The sequence below is a fragment of the Chanos chanos genome, chromosome 7 (assembly GCF_902362185.1).
Source record: "Chanos chanos chromosome 7, fChaCha1.1, whole genome shotgun sequence".
Classification (NCBI taxonomy): domain Eukaryota; kingdom Metazoa; phylum Chordata; class Actinopteri; order Gonorynchiformes; family Chanidae; genus Chanos; species Chanos chanos.
In genome coordinates this window covers 377,886-393,707 of record NC_044501.1, presented here as the reverse complement: position 1 = coordinate 393,707, position 15,822 = coordinate 377,886, and the positions used below count along the sequence as shown (strand labels likewise).

Sequence of the window (15,822 nt, the reverse complement as noted above, 5' to 3'; positions counted from 1 at the left end):
CAGTGTTCAGTTTAAGAACAGTGGGGACAGTGTTCAGGGAGATCCAGGACAGTGGGGACAGTGTTCAGTTTAAGAACAGTGGGGACAGTGTTCAGTTTAAGAACAGTGGGGACAGTGTTCAGGGAGAGTAAGGACAGTGGGGACAGTGTTCAGTGTGGGGACAGTGTTCAGGGAGAGTAAGGACAGTGGGGACAGTGTTCAGTTTAAGAACAGTGGGGACAGTGTTCAGGGAGAGGAAGGACAGTGGGGACAGTGTTCATTGTGAGGAAGGACAGTGGGGACAGTGTTCAGGGAGAGTAAGGACAGTGGGGACAGTGTTCAGTTTAAGAACAGTGGGGACAGTGTTCGGGGACAGGAAGGACAGTGGGGACAGTGTTCATTGTGAGGAAGGACAGTGGGGACAGTGTTCAGTTTAAGAACAGTGGGGACAGTGTTCAGGGAGAGGAAGGACAGTGGGGACAGTGTTCATTGTGAGGAAGGACAGTGGGGACAGTGTTCATTGTGAGGAAGGACAGTGGGGACAGTGTTCAGTTTAAGAACAGTGGGGACAGTGTTCAGGGAGAGGAAGGACAGTGGGGACAGTGTTCATTGTGAGGAAGGACAGTGGGGACAGTGTTCAGTTTAAGAACAGTGGGGACAGTGTTCAGGGAGAGGAAGGACAGTGGGGACAGTGTTCATTGTGAGGAAGGACAGTGGGGACAGTGTTCATTGTGAGGAAGGACAGTGGGGACAGTGTTCATTGTGAGGAAGGACAGTGGGGACAGTGTTCAGTGTGAGTAAGGACCGCAGATTATTTTTATTTTTTTATTTTATTTTCATTTTGTCGTCGTAAATTTTATGCATAAAATCTGTTGCATAAATTGTAAAATAGAAAATTGTTGGACAGGTACTTCTGTTTTTGGTTGATAACGTAGAGGAACGGATCTGGAGTCTAGGAACAGATCTGGAGTCAAGGAACAGATCTGGAGTCTAGGAACAGATCTGGAGTCTAGGAGCAGATCTGGAGTCAAGGAACAGATCTGGAGTCTAGGAGCAGATCTGGAGTCAAGGAACAGATCTGGAGTCTAGGAACAGATCTGGAGTCAAGGAACAGATCTGGAGTCTAGGAACGGATCTGGAGAAACTTAGACTCATTTGTAACCAGAGGTATCGGAATTAACACTGTCACTCAAACAATGACCAGTTTGATCTAAACTGTAAACAGCAGAGGGTTCTAAGCAATGTTTTTAAAGTTTTATGGGTTATTTTTCTGAGAATCACTCCAGCAGATAGAATCTTTTTAGGAAAAAAAAGACAAAAATTGGAAAATCAGTGGAGGATGTAGACTGGGCATCAGAGATGACTGTTGTTGGGCCAGTTGTATGTTAGTGTTATAGAGCATAACCAGGGATTATTGTATGCCAGGACTGAAACAGACACACACAGGCATCCCCGAGGAAGCTATCTGTGTCATGTCTCAGCCTCGAAGGCTCTCTCTTTTTCTCCTTACAGCAGCAGAACTGACCTTATAAAACCGGACGATCTTAAACAAAATGGATTTCAGTCTGGAGTTGATTTGAACTGTGGACATGTTGAAAAGAGCCTGTCTGTGGCTTTACGGGATCTGCCTATGTCTGTGACGTCCTGTTTTTATCTCATCTGTCAAATGGCAAACCTCAGGAAAAACTCAGACCCGTTTCTATTCACTGGTTTGTACGTCCATAATTTCTATTACACTTTTGTATTGTCTCTATTTTTATACTTGTTGAGATTTTCTATACCATGAGAGACTGTGAGTCTTAGAGTGGGTGGAAAACAGAGTGGGGTTCCAGAAGAACAAAGCCTGAGTGGGCCCAGGTCCCCAGACAGCCAGGTCCCCAGACGGCCAGGCCCACTCCCGTGGAAATCTCCCTTCTTCTTTGAGGGGCACATCTACTCTCTCCTGGGGGCTTTGGTCCTGAACAGTCAGACCCTTCTGCTGCTCTGTAGTTTCTCTCCTGTTTGTTTTTTGTGAAGCTTCTGTCTGTTAGTGATTGTTTGTGTATCCTGCATGTGCAGTTGGCGTCCACTGCATGTAGTTGCATTAAATGCAAAATGATCATTCAGAGCTTGTGTCTGTGTTTGTGGGGTTTTGTAGTGTATCAGACTGAAGAGGAGAAAACCGTATATCAGTCATTACCAAACCTGTATTAACTTTCTCATGCACAGCACATGGTCTGAACAAGATATGTAATTAAAAATCCTGTTAGCCCTAATCTGACAGGTGTGAACCCTGCAGGATTTTAATGATTATTTTGGCAAGTGCAGTAGGCCTTCCCATGTCCTGCACATAGCATGAACAATATAGATGTAATGTTTAGTGAATGTTTCTGCTCTTTGGCAAAGTTGTTCTTCAAAAAGAAATAGATAAACAAATAAGACACCAGTCATTTCATGAAACAGCAAAATAGGTTTTATTAACAATACAGGAACAGCAACGTGTCTTCAGCAGCAGGACATCAGTTGTGAGTCACATGTTTGTTTATTTGCCAAAACAAATTCACAAAAACCAATGAACTGTCTGGTGTTAAAACTCTCTAAATACTCTCAACAGTACTTAAAACTCTAAATACTACCAGCAGTACTTAAAACTCTAAATACTACCAACAGTACTTAAAACTCTCTAAATATTCTCAACAGTACTTAAAACTCTAAATACTACCAACAGTACTTAAAACTCTCTAAATACTACCAACAGTACTTAAAACTCTCTAAATATTCTCAACAGTACTTAAAACTCTAAATACTACCAACAGTACTTAAAACTCTCTAAATATTCTCAACAGTACTTAAAACTCTAAATACTACCAACAGTACTTAAAACTCTTTAAATATTCTCAACAGTACTTAAAACTCTAAATACTACCAACAGTACTTAAAACTCTCTAAATACTACCAGCAGTACTTAAAACTCTAAATACTACCAACAGTACTTAAAACTCTCTAAATATTCTCAACAGTACTTAAAACTCTAAATACTACCAACAGTACTTAAAACTCTCTAAATATTCTCAACAGTACTTAAAACTCTAAATACTACCAACAGTACTTAAAACTCTCTAAATACTACCAACAGTACTGAAAACTCTCTAAATATTCTCAACAGTACTTAAAACTCTTTAAATACTACCAACAGTACTTAAAACTCTCTAAATATTCTCAACAGTACTTAAAACTCTAAATACTACCAACAGTACTTAAAACTCTCTAAATACTACCAACAGTACTTAAAACTCTCTAAATACTACCAACAGTACTTAAAACTCTAAATACTACCAACAGTACTGAAAACTCTCTAAATACTACCAACAGTACTTAAAACTCTAAATACTACCAACAGTACTTAAAACTCTCTAAATATTCTCAACAGTACTTAAAACTCTAAATACTACCAACAGTACTTAAAACTCTTTAAATATTCTCAACAGTACTTAAAACTCTAAATACTACCAACAGTACTTAAAACTCTCTAAATACTACCAACAGTACTTAAAACTCTCTGTGCTGGTGCAGATGCACAAAACTAACATAACAGAGGCAAAAGATCCAGTCCCTCGTAGCATTCTCTTTTTGGGCACATACTGCTTTTGAGGACATAACCTGATGTTATCACCTGTGGGTTTGAGATTTACCTCCACATTAGGCATGCACACCAGTCGTTCTTTTCCCAGCAAAACATACTGAGCCATCTCTCTACATTTTGAATATGCTCCAAAAGCATTTAAACTTCTATACTACTATTCTCAATGTAAATTCAAGACCTTACGTATGAGAATTCCTTAAATTTGAGGACTCTTTACTGTCACGTTGTGGTGCACCGCCACGATCGGCAATGGCTGTACAATAGCTTTTATTTTGAAATTCATGCTAAATTTAACCAAAATGCTAATGCTTGGTCCTCCCCGTCATTGACACTAGTTGCACCATACACTGACTGAAAACGGATAAAAGTTTGTTGTTTGGTAAGCTTTATAGTTTGCTGAAGAGCTTGCATCGATTCTTCTTTTCACCAAAATATCTATATGACTACTACGTTTTCATGTTCCGTATGATAAGCATATTCGTTTAACAGCAGCCTGCTTGTAAGCTTTAAGTAGGTGAGAGTGCGTTTCCTTCAGTGCTGAAGACGTCACACAGAACTTTTGGTAAAAGTTACCTTTCAGAGCTGAAACAGAAAAAAAAATTCTCCGTGAAGACGTTAGATGCAGTCTACCTAATTATGTAGTGTTATTTATGTTGTCCAATTCTGCATCTACGCATTTGCTCCAAAATAGATTTATGGTGTCATAGTATTTGGATGAGGTAATGTTTATGTTGTTTACGATGTTGTATCTAAGTAAACTGATATCTTTCGAAGTGTAGACTTTTGTGTTTGCATAAAAGCCCGAAAGACAGTCTGACCTCTAATCCCGCGAAAAGGCGGTTACATATTGTCCAACACAGAATGAAATGTGATCAAATGTGCTTCAGTTTAGACCTTTCCAATCTATAACCTGACAGTGTGCAGTTTCCAGACGTATTTCCTGAGTTCTTCTGTACTTGAAAGTGTGAAACGATAAAATAGGAAGACTTTTCTCTTGTTGTCCTGAGTATGTGTTTGTTTGTGTATATGCGTGCACGTGTGTAATTGCGGTCAATATGTGTCGCAGCTGTAGTAGCAACATTCTCTGCGGGGGAACCGTGCACGATGGCCGGGCGAGTGTGTAGTTTCAGTCGTCAAACGCTGTTGCACTCTTTGAGCCGATCATGGACACTTAGGCCCACTTGTCCAGTGAGTTCCTGGAAACGAGCACCGACGCACACACATGCACACAGTTCCTCCAGCGTCCGACTGGAGAGGGAGGGATCAGATGTGGAGTCAGATGAATTCCACCAGCCACCGCAATTTTCCCATTCTGCCATCGGAGCGTTCTTTCAGGAACGACCGATCCTAAAGAACCCATTTACACAGGATTCCCTGCTGAAGGCATACCTACGGAGACATCTCCCTCTGCAGGTTTGTTTGTGTGTCTGCATGTGATGGAGATTTACTTTCTGTTCAGAGTGATTGTGTGTGTCTGAGTGTGCGTGCGCGCTCGAGAATGTGTGTGAGATACAGTATTGTGTGTGTATGTGTGACTGTGTGGACGTGCATGTGTGTATGTCTTATATTAGCTCTCTGTGTGTGATTGTATGTTTGATTTTGCATGTGTGTCTGTATGAGTGGTTTTACCTCTGTGATTCTGTGCGTGTGAGATGTTAACTGTGATTGTGTGTGTGTTAGAGAGAGAGCTAAGATTTTGCGTGTGTGTGTGGTTCTGTGTGTGTGAGATATTAACTGTGTGTGTGTGTGTGAGAGAGAGAGAGAGATTACCTGTATGTGTGTGTGAGAGAGAGAGAGAGAGATTACCTGTATGATTTTGTGTGTGTGTGTGTGTGTGTGTGAGAGAGAGAGAGAGAGATATTACCTGTGTGATTGTGTATGTGTGTGAGAGGGAGAGAGAGAGATTACCTGTGTGATTGTGTGTGTGTATGTGTAAGAGAGTGAGAGAGAGAGTGAGATATTACCTGTATGATTGTGTGTGTGTGTGTGTGTATGTGTGTGTGTGTGAGAGAGAGAGAGAGAGATTACCTGTATGATTGCGTGTGTGTGTATGTGTGCATGTGAGAGAGAGAGAGAGAGAGAGAGAGAGAGAGAGAGAGATTACCTGTATGATTGCGTGTGTGTGTATGTGTGCATGTGAGAGAGAGAGAGAGAGAGAGAGAGAGAGATGTATTACGTATGTGATTGTTTGTGTGTGTGAGAGAGAGAGGGAGAGAGAGAGATTACCTGTGTGATTGTGTTTGTGTGTGTGTGAGAGAGATATTACCTGTGTGATTGTGTGTGTGTGTGTTTGTTCGTGAGAGAGAGAGAGAGAGATATTACCTGTGTGTGTGTGTGTGTGTGTGTGTGTGTGTGTGTGTGTGACTGACTGTGTGACGGTGTATACAGGAGGTCCAGTCTGAGCTCGGTTCGTTCGGAGAGCGTGTGGCGTGTGTGAGAGAGAGATATTACCTGTGTGTGTGTGTGTGTGTGTGTGTGTGTGTGTGACTGACTGTGTGACGGTGTATACAGGAGGTCCAGTCTGAGCTCGGTTCGTTCGGAGAGCGTGTGGCGTGTGAAATTGACTCTTTGGGTCGAGAGTGTGAGGAGAACCCCCCTCGACTGCAACATTACAATGCTTGGGGTCAAAGGGTTGATCGCATCATCACCTGCCCCGCCTGGGCACGCCTCAAAGAAATCTCCGCCCACGAGGGACTGGTTGCTGCTGGTTACGAGAGACACTATGGAGAGTGGAGGTAGGTTTTAGTCAATAATTCTCCCTGTAAGACATCTTCAGTTCCTCCGTCTGATGTTACATAGATAGAACGACAGAAAGATAAATAGACAGACAGACAGATAGACTGTCAGAAAGATAAATAGACAGAGAGAGAGAAAGAGAGACAGATTGACAGAAGGATAAATAGACAGAGAGAGAGAGAGATAGATACATAGATAGATAGACATCTATCGATGTATAAACTGCACTCATTTGTGTTGCTGTCTCTTTGTTTTGTTTCCAGTCGTGTGTATCAGATGAGTAAGCTCTACCTGTTCTCTCCGTCTGCCGGACTTTACAGCTGTCCGCTGGCAATGACTGATGGTGCCGCCAAAGTCATCCAGGTCTGTGTTAAACACTGCCAATGTCATCCAGGCCTGTGTTATACACTGCCAATGTCATCCAGGTCTGTGTTAAACACTGCCAAAGTCATCCAGGTCTGTGTTAAACACTGCCAAAGTCATCCAGGTCTGTGTTAAACACTTCCAGAGTCATTTAGGTCTGTGTTAAGCACTGCTGAAGTCAGAAAGTCATTGATGTCTGACACTACCTGGATCCCTCTCTCTGTATGTGTGTATTGTCCATGCTCAGACTTTGCCTATTGAAGATGCTCTCTCTGTATGTGTGTATTGTCCATGCTCAGACTTTGCCTATTGAAGATGCTCTCTCTGTATGTGTGTATCGTCCATGCTCAGACTTTGCCTATTGAAGATGCTCTCTCTGTATGTGTGTATTGTCCATGCTCAGACTTTGCCTATTGAAGATGCTCTCTCTGTATGTGTGTATTGTCCATGCTCAGACTTTGCCTATTGAAGATGCTCTCTCTGTATGTGTGTATCGTCCATGCTCAGACTTTGCCTATTGAAGATGCTCTCTCTGTATATGTGTATTGTCCATGCTCAGACTTTGCCTATTGAAGATGCTCTCTCTGTATGTGTGTATTGTCCATGCTCAGACTTTGCCTATTGAAGATGCTCTCTCTGTATGTGTGTATCGTCCATGCTCAGACTTTGCCTATTGAAGATGCTCTCTCTGTATGTGTGTATTGTCCATGCTCAGACTTTGCCTATTGAAGATGCTTTTCTGCGCCTTACGTCTCGTGATGCAAAGATGTTTTGGACGTCGGGTCAGTGGATGACCGAGCGTAAAGGGGGCTCTGACGTAGGTGAGTGACTCTACTCAGACTGGTTGCCAGCTCAGGGCCTCTGACGTAGGTGAGTGACTCTACTCAGACTGGTCGCCAGCTCAGGGGCTCTGACGTAGGTGAGTGACTCTACTCAGACTGGTCGCCAGCTCAGGGCCTCTGACGTAGGTGAGTGACTCTACTCAGACTGGTCGCCAGCTCAGGGGCAGAAAGACAGAAATGTATAGTAGAGTGCTGGAGTATAGGCTTGAGTACAGAATTATAATTTATAGTACAGGAATGTAAAGGGTTGAATACAGAATTATAATTTATAGTACAGGAATGTAAAGGGTTGAATACAGAATTATAATTTATAGTACAGGAATGTAAAGGGTTGAATACAGAATTATAATTTATAGTACAGGAATGTAAAGGGTTGAATACAGAATTATAATTTATAGTACAGGAATGTAAAGAGTTGAATACAGAATTATAATTTATAGTACAGGAATGTAAAGAGTTGAATACAGAATTATAATTTATAGTACAGGAGTGTAAAAGGCTGAGTACAGAATTATAGTTTATAGGACAGGAGCACATAGGTTTGAGTACACAAATATAGTTTGTAGTACACAACTGAGGGCGAGACTCCAGACAGCATTATTTAAAGGTGTTATGTGGAGATTTGTAGTGCAAACATAAATCATTCTCGCATCGTAATGATTAAGAATGGAAGACTCTGTGCACCTGTGCTCTACCCAGACATACAGCGTGTCTCTCTACTGAACCCATATACCTTAATTATAGAGCGTTTGTCTCTACTGAACCCATATACCTTAATTATAGAGCGTTTGTCTCTACTGAACCTATATACCTTAATTATAGAGCGTCTGTCTCTACTGAACCCATATACCTTAATTATAGAGCGTTTGTCTCTACTGAACCCACATACCTTAATTATAGAGCGTCTCTCTCTACTGGACCCATATACCTTAATTATAGAGCGTCTGTCTCTACTGAACCCATATACCTTAATTATAGAGCGTTTGTCTCTACTGAACCTATATACCTTAATTATAGAGCGTTTGTCTCTACTGAACCCATATACCTTAATTATAGAGCGCCTGTCTCTACTGAACCCATATACCTTAATTATAGATTGTCTCTCTCTACTGAACCCATATACCTTAATTATAGAGCGTCTCTCTCTACTGAACCCATATACCTTAATTATAGAGTGTCTCTCTCTACTGAACCCATATATCTTTATTATAGAGCGTCTCTCTTTACTGAACCCATATATCTTTATTATAGAGTGTCTGTCTCTACTGAACCCATATACCTTAATTATAGAGCGTCTGTCTCTACTGAACCCATATTCCTTAATTATAGAGCGTCTGTCTCTACTGAACCCAAATATCTTTATTATAGAGTGTCTCTCTCTACTTAACCCATATACCTTAATTATAGAGTGTCTGTCTCTACTGAACCCATATACCTTAATTATAGAGCGCCTGTCTCTACTGAACCCATATACCTTAATTATAGAGCGTCTGTCTCTACTGAACCCATATACCTTAATTATAGAGCGCCTGTCTCTACTGAACCCATATACCTTAATTATAGAGTGTCTGTCTCTACTGAACCCATATACCTAAATTATAGAGCGTCTGTCTCTACTGAACCCATATATCTTTATTATAGAGCGTCTGTCTCTACTGAACCCATATATCTTTATTATAGATTGTCTCTCTCTACTGAACCCATATACCTTAATTATAGAGTGTCTGTCTCTACTGAACCCATATATCTTTATTATAGAGCGTCTGTCTCTACTGAACCCATATATCTTTATTATAGAGCGTCTCTCTCTACTGAACCCATATATCTTTATTATAGATTGTCTGTCTCTACTGAACCCATATACCTTAATTATAGAGCGCCTGTCTCTACTGAACCCATATACCTTAATTATAGAGCGTCTGTCTCTACTGAACCCATATATCTTTATTATAGAGCGTTTGTCTCTACTGAACCCATATATCTTTATTATAGAGCGTCTCTCTTTACTGAACCCATATACCTTAATTATAGAGCGTCTCTCTCTACTGAACCCATATATCTTTATTATAGAGTGTCTCTCTCTACTGAACCCATATATCTTTATTATAGAGCGTTTGTCTCTACTGAACCCATATACCTTAATTATAGAGCGTTTGTCTCTACTGAACCTATATACCTTAATTATAGAGCGTTTGTCTCTACTGAACCCATATACCTTAATTATAGAGCGCCTGTCTCTACTGAACCCATATTCCTTAATTATAGAGCGTCTGTCTCTACTGAACCCATATACCTTAATTATAGAGCGTCTCTCTCTACTGAACCCATATATCTTTATTATAGAGTGTCTCTCTCTACTGAACCCATATATCTTTATTATAGAGCGTCTGTCTCTACTGAACCCAAATATCTTTATTATAGAGCGTCTCTCTTTACTGAACCCATATACCTTAATTATAGAGCGTCTGTCTCTACTGAACCCATATTCCTTAATTATAGAGCGTCTGTCTCTACTGAACCCATATACCTTAATTATAGAGCGTCTCTCTCTACTGAACCCATATATCTTTATTATAGAGTGTCTCTCTCTACTGAACCCATATATCTTTATTATAGAGCGTTTGTCTCTACTGAACCCAAATATCTTTATTATAGAGCGTCTGTCTCTACTGAACCCATATATCTTTATTATAGAGTGTCTGTCTCTACTGAACCCATATACCTTAATTATAGAGTGTCTGTCTCTACTGAACCTATATACCTTAATTATAGAGCGTCTGTCTCTACTGAACCCATATATCTTTATTATAGAGCGTCTCTCTTTACTGAACCCATATATCTTTATTATAGAGTGTCTGTCTCTACTGAACCCATATACCTTAATTATAGAGCGTCTGTCTCTACTGAACCTATATACCTTAATTATAGAGCGTTTGTCTCTACTGAACCTATATACCTTAATTATAGAGCGTTTGTCTCTACTGAACCCACATACCTTAATTATAGAGCGTCTGTCTCTACTGAACCCAAATATCTTTATTATAGAGCGTCTGTCTCTACTGAACCCATATATCTTTATTATAGAGTGTCTCTCTCTACTGAACCCATATACCTTAATTATAGAGCGTCTGTCTCTACTGAACCCATATATCTTTATTATAGAGTGTCTCTCTCTACTGAACCCATATACCTTAATTATAGAGTGTCTCTCTCTACTGAACCCATATACCTTAATTATAGAGCGTCTCTCTCTACTGAACCCATATACCTTAATTATAGAGCGTCTCTCTCTACTGAACCCATATACCTTAATTATAGAGTGTCTCTCTCTACTGAACCCATATACCTTAATTATAGAGCGTCTGTCTCTACTGAACCCATATACCTTAATTATAGAGTGTCTGTCTCTACTGAACCCATATACCTTAATTATAGAGTGTCTCTCTCTACTGAACCCATATATCTTTATTATAGAGTGTCTCTCTCTACTGAACCCATATACCTTAATTATAGAGTGTCTGTCTCTACTGAACCTATATACCTTAATTATAGAGCGTTTGTCTCTACTGAACCCACATACCTTAATTATAGAGCGTCTGTCTCTACTGAACCCATATACCTTTATTATAGAGCGTTTGTCTCTACTGAACCCACATACCTTAATTATAGAGCGTCTCTCTCTACTGAACCCATATACCTTATTTATAGAGCGTCTGTCTCTACTGAACCCATATATCTTTATTATAGATTGTCTGTCTCTAGTGAACCCATATACCTTAATTATAGAGCGTCTGTCTCTTCTGAACCCATATATCTTTATTATAGAGTGTCTCTCTCTACTGAACCCATATACCTTAATTATAGAGCGTCTCTCTCTACTGAACCCATATACCTTAATTATAGAGCGTCTCTCTCTACTGAACCCATATACCTTAATTATAGAGTGTCTCTCTCTACTGAACCCATATACCTTAATTATAGAGCGTCTGTCCCTACTGAACCCATATACCTTAATTATAGAGTGTCTGTCTCTACTGAACCCATATACCTTAATTATAGAGTGTCTCTCTCTACTGAACCCATATATCTTTATTATAGAGTGTCTCTCTCTACTGAACCCATATACCTTAATTATAGAGTGTCTGTCTCTACTGAACCTATATACCTTAATTATAGAGCGTCTGTCTCTACTGAACCCATATATCTTTATTATAGAGCGTCTCTCTTTACTGAACCCATATATCTTTATTATAGAGTGTCTGTCTCTACTGAACCCATATACCTTAATTATAGAGCGTCTGTCTCTACTGAACCCATATATCTTTATTATAGAGCGTCTGTCTCTACTGAACCCATATACCTTAATTATAGAGCGTTTGTCTCTACTGAACCTATATACCTTAATTATAGAGCGTTTGTCTCTACTGAACCCACATACCTTAATTATAGAGCGTCTCTCTCTACTGAACCCATATACCTTAATTATAGAGCGTCTGTCTCTACTGAACCCATATATCTTTATTATAGAGCGTCTGTGTCTACTGAACCCATATATCTTTATTATAGATTGTCTGTCTCTAGTGAACCCATATACCTTAATTATAGAGCGTCTGTCTCTTCTGAACCCATATATCTTTATTATAGAGTGTCTGTCTCAACTGAACCCATATACCTTTATTATACAGCAGGGGTCTCGAACTCCGGTCCTGGAGGGCCGGGGTCCTGCTGATTTTTGTTTTCACCTCTTAGTTACCTGTTGATTTTCACCTTGAAAACAGGTGTGGACACTCTTCAGCCAATCAGAGATCCTATTTAGTTGGTCTACCAGAAAAACAGCAGGACCCCGGCCCTCCAGGACCGGAGTTTGAGACCCCTGTTATACAGTGTTTTGTGCAGGTTTTTTTGTTAAACGTTTTTCATTAACAGGATCAAGTTATTGTATCTCTCTCGTGTTTGTGTATCTGTGTTTTCATTGGTTAGAAGTGTAAAGTCTGTTTGTAAATGTGTTCTAATTGGATAAAAGTGCTGAATCTGTATATATGTGTCTTTTGTTCTATAGCGACTGGTACAGAGACAGTTGCAAGGCGACAGTCTGATGGTAGCTACAGTCTTCATGGCTTTAAGTGGTTTACATCGGCAACAGACGCTGATGTCACCCTCACGCTGGCACGAGTGGTTGACCAACATGGCCACACCACGCAGGTCAGAAACACTGTATTACACATCAAAAACACACACACTTCAGAGGACATCACACACATACAACTATCACACACCAAAAAACACACACACACATACAGCTATCACACACCAAAAGCACACACACATGCACATGCAACTATCACACACCAAAAACACACACACATACAAGTATCACACACCAAAAACACACACACATACAAGTATCACACACATGCAACAAGTTGTAGTTGTGCTCTGTGTTACATTATGTCTCTCTCTGTCTCTGTCTCTGTCTCTGTGTTACGTTATGTCTCTCTCTGTCTCTGTGTGTTACGTTATGTCTCTCTCTGTCTCTGTGTCTCTCTGTGTTACATTATGTCTCTCTCTGTCTCTGTGTTTCTGTGTTACGTTATGTCTCTCTCTGTCTCTGTGTCTCTGTGTTACGTTATGTCTCTCTCTGTCTCTGTGTGTTACGTTATGTCTCTCTCTGTCTCTGTGTGTCTCTCTGTGTTACATTATGTCTCTCTCTGTCTCTGTGTGTCTCTCTGTGTTACATTATGTCTCTCTCTGTCTCTGTGTCTCTGTGTTACATTATGTCTCTCTCTGTCTCTGTGTCTCTGTGTTACGTTATGTCTCTCTCTGCCTCTGTGTGTCTCTGTGTTACATTATGTCTCTCTCTGTCTCTCTGTGTCTCTCTGTGTTACATTATGTCTCTCTCTGTCTCTGTGTCTCTGTGTTACATTATGTCTCTCTCTGTCTCTGTGTCTCTGTGTGTTACATTATGTCTCTCTCTGTCTCTGTGTGTCTCTGTGTTACATTATGTCTCTCTCTGTCTCTGTGTTTCTGTGTTACGTTATGTCTCTCTCTGTCTCTGTGTCTCTGTGTTACGTTATGTCTCTCTCTGTCTCTGTGTCTCTGTGTGTTACGTTATGTCTCTCTCTGTCTCTGTGTGTCTCTCTGTGTTACATTATGTCTCTCTCTGTCTCTGTGTGTCTCTGTGTTACATTATGTCTCTCTCTGTCTCTGTGTGTCTCTCTGTGTTACATTATGTCTCTCTCTGTCTCTCTGTGTCTCTCTGTGTTACATTATGTCTCTCTCTGTCTCTGTGTCTCTGTGTTACATTATGTCTCTCTCTGTCTCTGTGTCTCTGTGTGTTACATTATGTCTCTCTCTGTCTCTGTGTCTCTGTGTTACATTATGTCTCTCTCTGTCTCTGTGTTCCTGTGTGTCCACAGGGCAGCCGAGGATTGTCTTTGTTCTTCGGGAAGGTTTGGGGAGAGGATGGGCGTAGTAATGGAGTGGAGGTCCAGAGGCTGAAGGAGAAGTTGGGGACCAGACAAATGCCGACTGCAGAACTTCTCCTGGATGGCATGAAGGCTCACATGGTTTACATATTTTTATTTTACTTAGATTTGTGGATTTGTATATTTGTGTGCTTATGTTTGTGTGATATTAAATCTGGTTAACTGTTGGTGTAATATAGAAAATACATTACTCTGCACCTAATTACATAATAATTCATAGATTTTTTTAACATTTGTATCTTCTGAAAGACAAATGCAATTACTTTCGTCCGCAATGTCTCCCTGTTTTTATTAGAATTTTATTACAAAGATTGAAGTGTGTAATTCTAATACCTTTTTTCTGCCTCTCCTCTCCTCTCCTCTCCTCTCCATCTCCTTTCCTCACTTGTTTGTGTGTCTTTGAAGCTGTCTGAAGAAGGGAGGGGTGTTGCTTCCATTGCAAACATGTTGACCATCACACGCATTCATAACACAGTATCTGCTGTGGCAGCTATGAGACGGTAACCACGACAACCATAATCATCATCATCATCATCATCATCCTCTGTTCAGCCCACAGCATTTTGGAGAGCATAATAACTAATCACTGAATATGGAAAAACTCAGGACCTCATGCTACACTGCACAGGGCTAATATTAATCTAGTATTGTTGGTGGTAGACCCACAACTGAATGTTAAACAGGTAGAACTGAATATTTAAAAGTTATTGCTGAAGGTATTGTTGAGTATTAAGTAGGTATAGTTTAATATTAAACAGGTATGGGTGAATACTAAGCAGGTGGAATAAGTGAATATTAAGACAGACCCACAGAGTGAAATTAATGTTAATATATAATTTCGTATTACTCTCACCAGAATAGTTCAGTTGAGCCGTGAATATGCCACCAAGAGATTTGTTTTTGGAAAGTTCCTGAAGGATCATCCTCTGCATGTCCAAACCATGGCAAGAATGGAGGTAAGGGGTTCCAAAATCAACTCCACCCTTCCACTGCTGTAACATGCCCCATCAACTCCACCCTTCCACTGCCACTGCTGTAACATGCCCCATCAACTCCACCCTTCCACTGCCACTGCTGTAACATGCCCCATCAACTCCACCCTTCCACTGCTGTAACATGCCCCATCAGCTCCACCCTTCCACTGCTGTAACATGCCCCATCAGCTCCACCCTTCCACTGCCACTGCTGTAACATGCCCCATCAGCTCCACCCTTCCACTGCTGTAACATGCCCCATCAGCTCCACCCTTCCACTGCTGTAACATGCCCCATCAGCTCCACCCTTTCACTGCCACTGCTGTAACATGCCCTATCAACTCCACCCTTCCACTGCTGTAACATGCCCCATCAGCTCCACCCTTTCACTGCCACTGCTGTAACATGCCCCATCAACCCCACCCTTCCACTGCTATAACATGCCCCATCAACTCCACCCTTCCATTGCTGTAACATGCCCCATCAACTCCACCCTTCCACTGCTGTAACATATCCCATCAGCTCCACCCTTCCACTGCTGTAACATGCCCCATCAACTCCACCCTTCCACTGCCACTGCTGTAACATGCCCCATCAACTCCACCCTTCCACTGCTGTAACATGCCCCATCAGCTCCACCCTTCCACTGCTGTAACATGCCCCATCAGCTCCACCCTTCCACTGCTGTAACATGCCCCATCAACTCCACCCTTCCACTGCTGTAACATGCCCCATCAGCTCCACCCTTCCACTGCCACTGCTGTAACATGCCCCATCAGCTCCACCCTTCCACTGCTGTAACATGCCCCATCAGCTCCACC

The 15,822-nt window shown here is 41.1% G+C and overlaps 1 protein-coding gene across 2 annotated transcripts in view; it reads left to right on the top strand.

The window, feature by feature from the left end:
- The first annotated feature begins 3,892 nt into the window (after positions 1-3,892).
- The window catches only part of LOC115816734 (acyl-CoA dehydrogenase family member 11), a 27,484-nt gene continuing 15,554 nt past the window's right edge, over positions 3,893-15,822 (top strand). The window contains exons 1-9 of one of the 2 annotated variants that reach the window (XM_030779819.1): positions 3,893-3,980; positions 4,668-5,014; positions 6,113-6,336; positions 6,601-6,700; positions 7,416-7,521; positions 12,602-12,744; positions 13,959-14,108; positions 14,433-14,527; positions 14,884-14,983. In XM_030779819.1, coding sequence (XP_030635679.1) covers positions 4,706-5,014; positions 6,113-6,336; positions 6,601-6,700; positions 7,416-7,521; positions 12,602-12,744; positions 13,959-14,108; positions 14,433-14,527; positions 14,884-14,983 — 1,227 coding nt within the window. In that variant the 5' untranslated portion in view covers positions 3,893-3,980; positions 4,668-4,705. Of the gene's footprint in view, positions 3,981-4,233; positions 4,321-4,667; positions 5,015-6,112; positions 6,337-6,600; positions 6,701-7,415; positions 7,522-12,601; positions 12,745-13,958; positions 14,109-14,432; positions 14,528-14,883; positions 14,984-15,822 lie in introns of those variants that run through there. The other variant, XM_030779821.1, reaches the window with a different exon arrangement.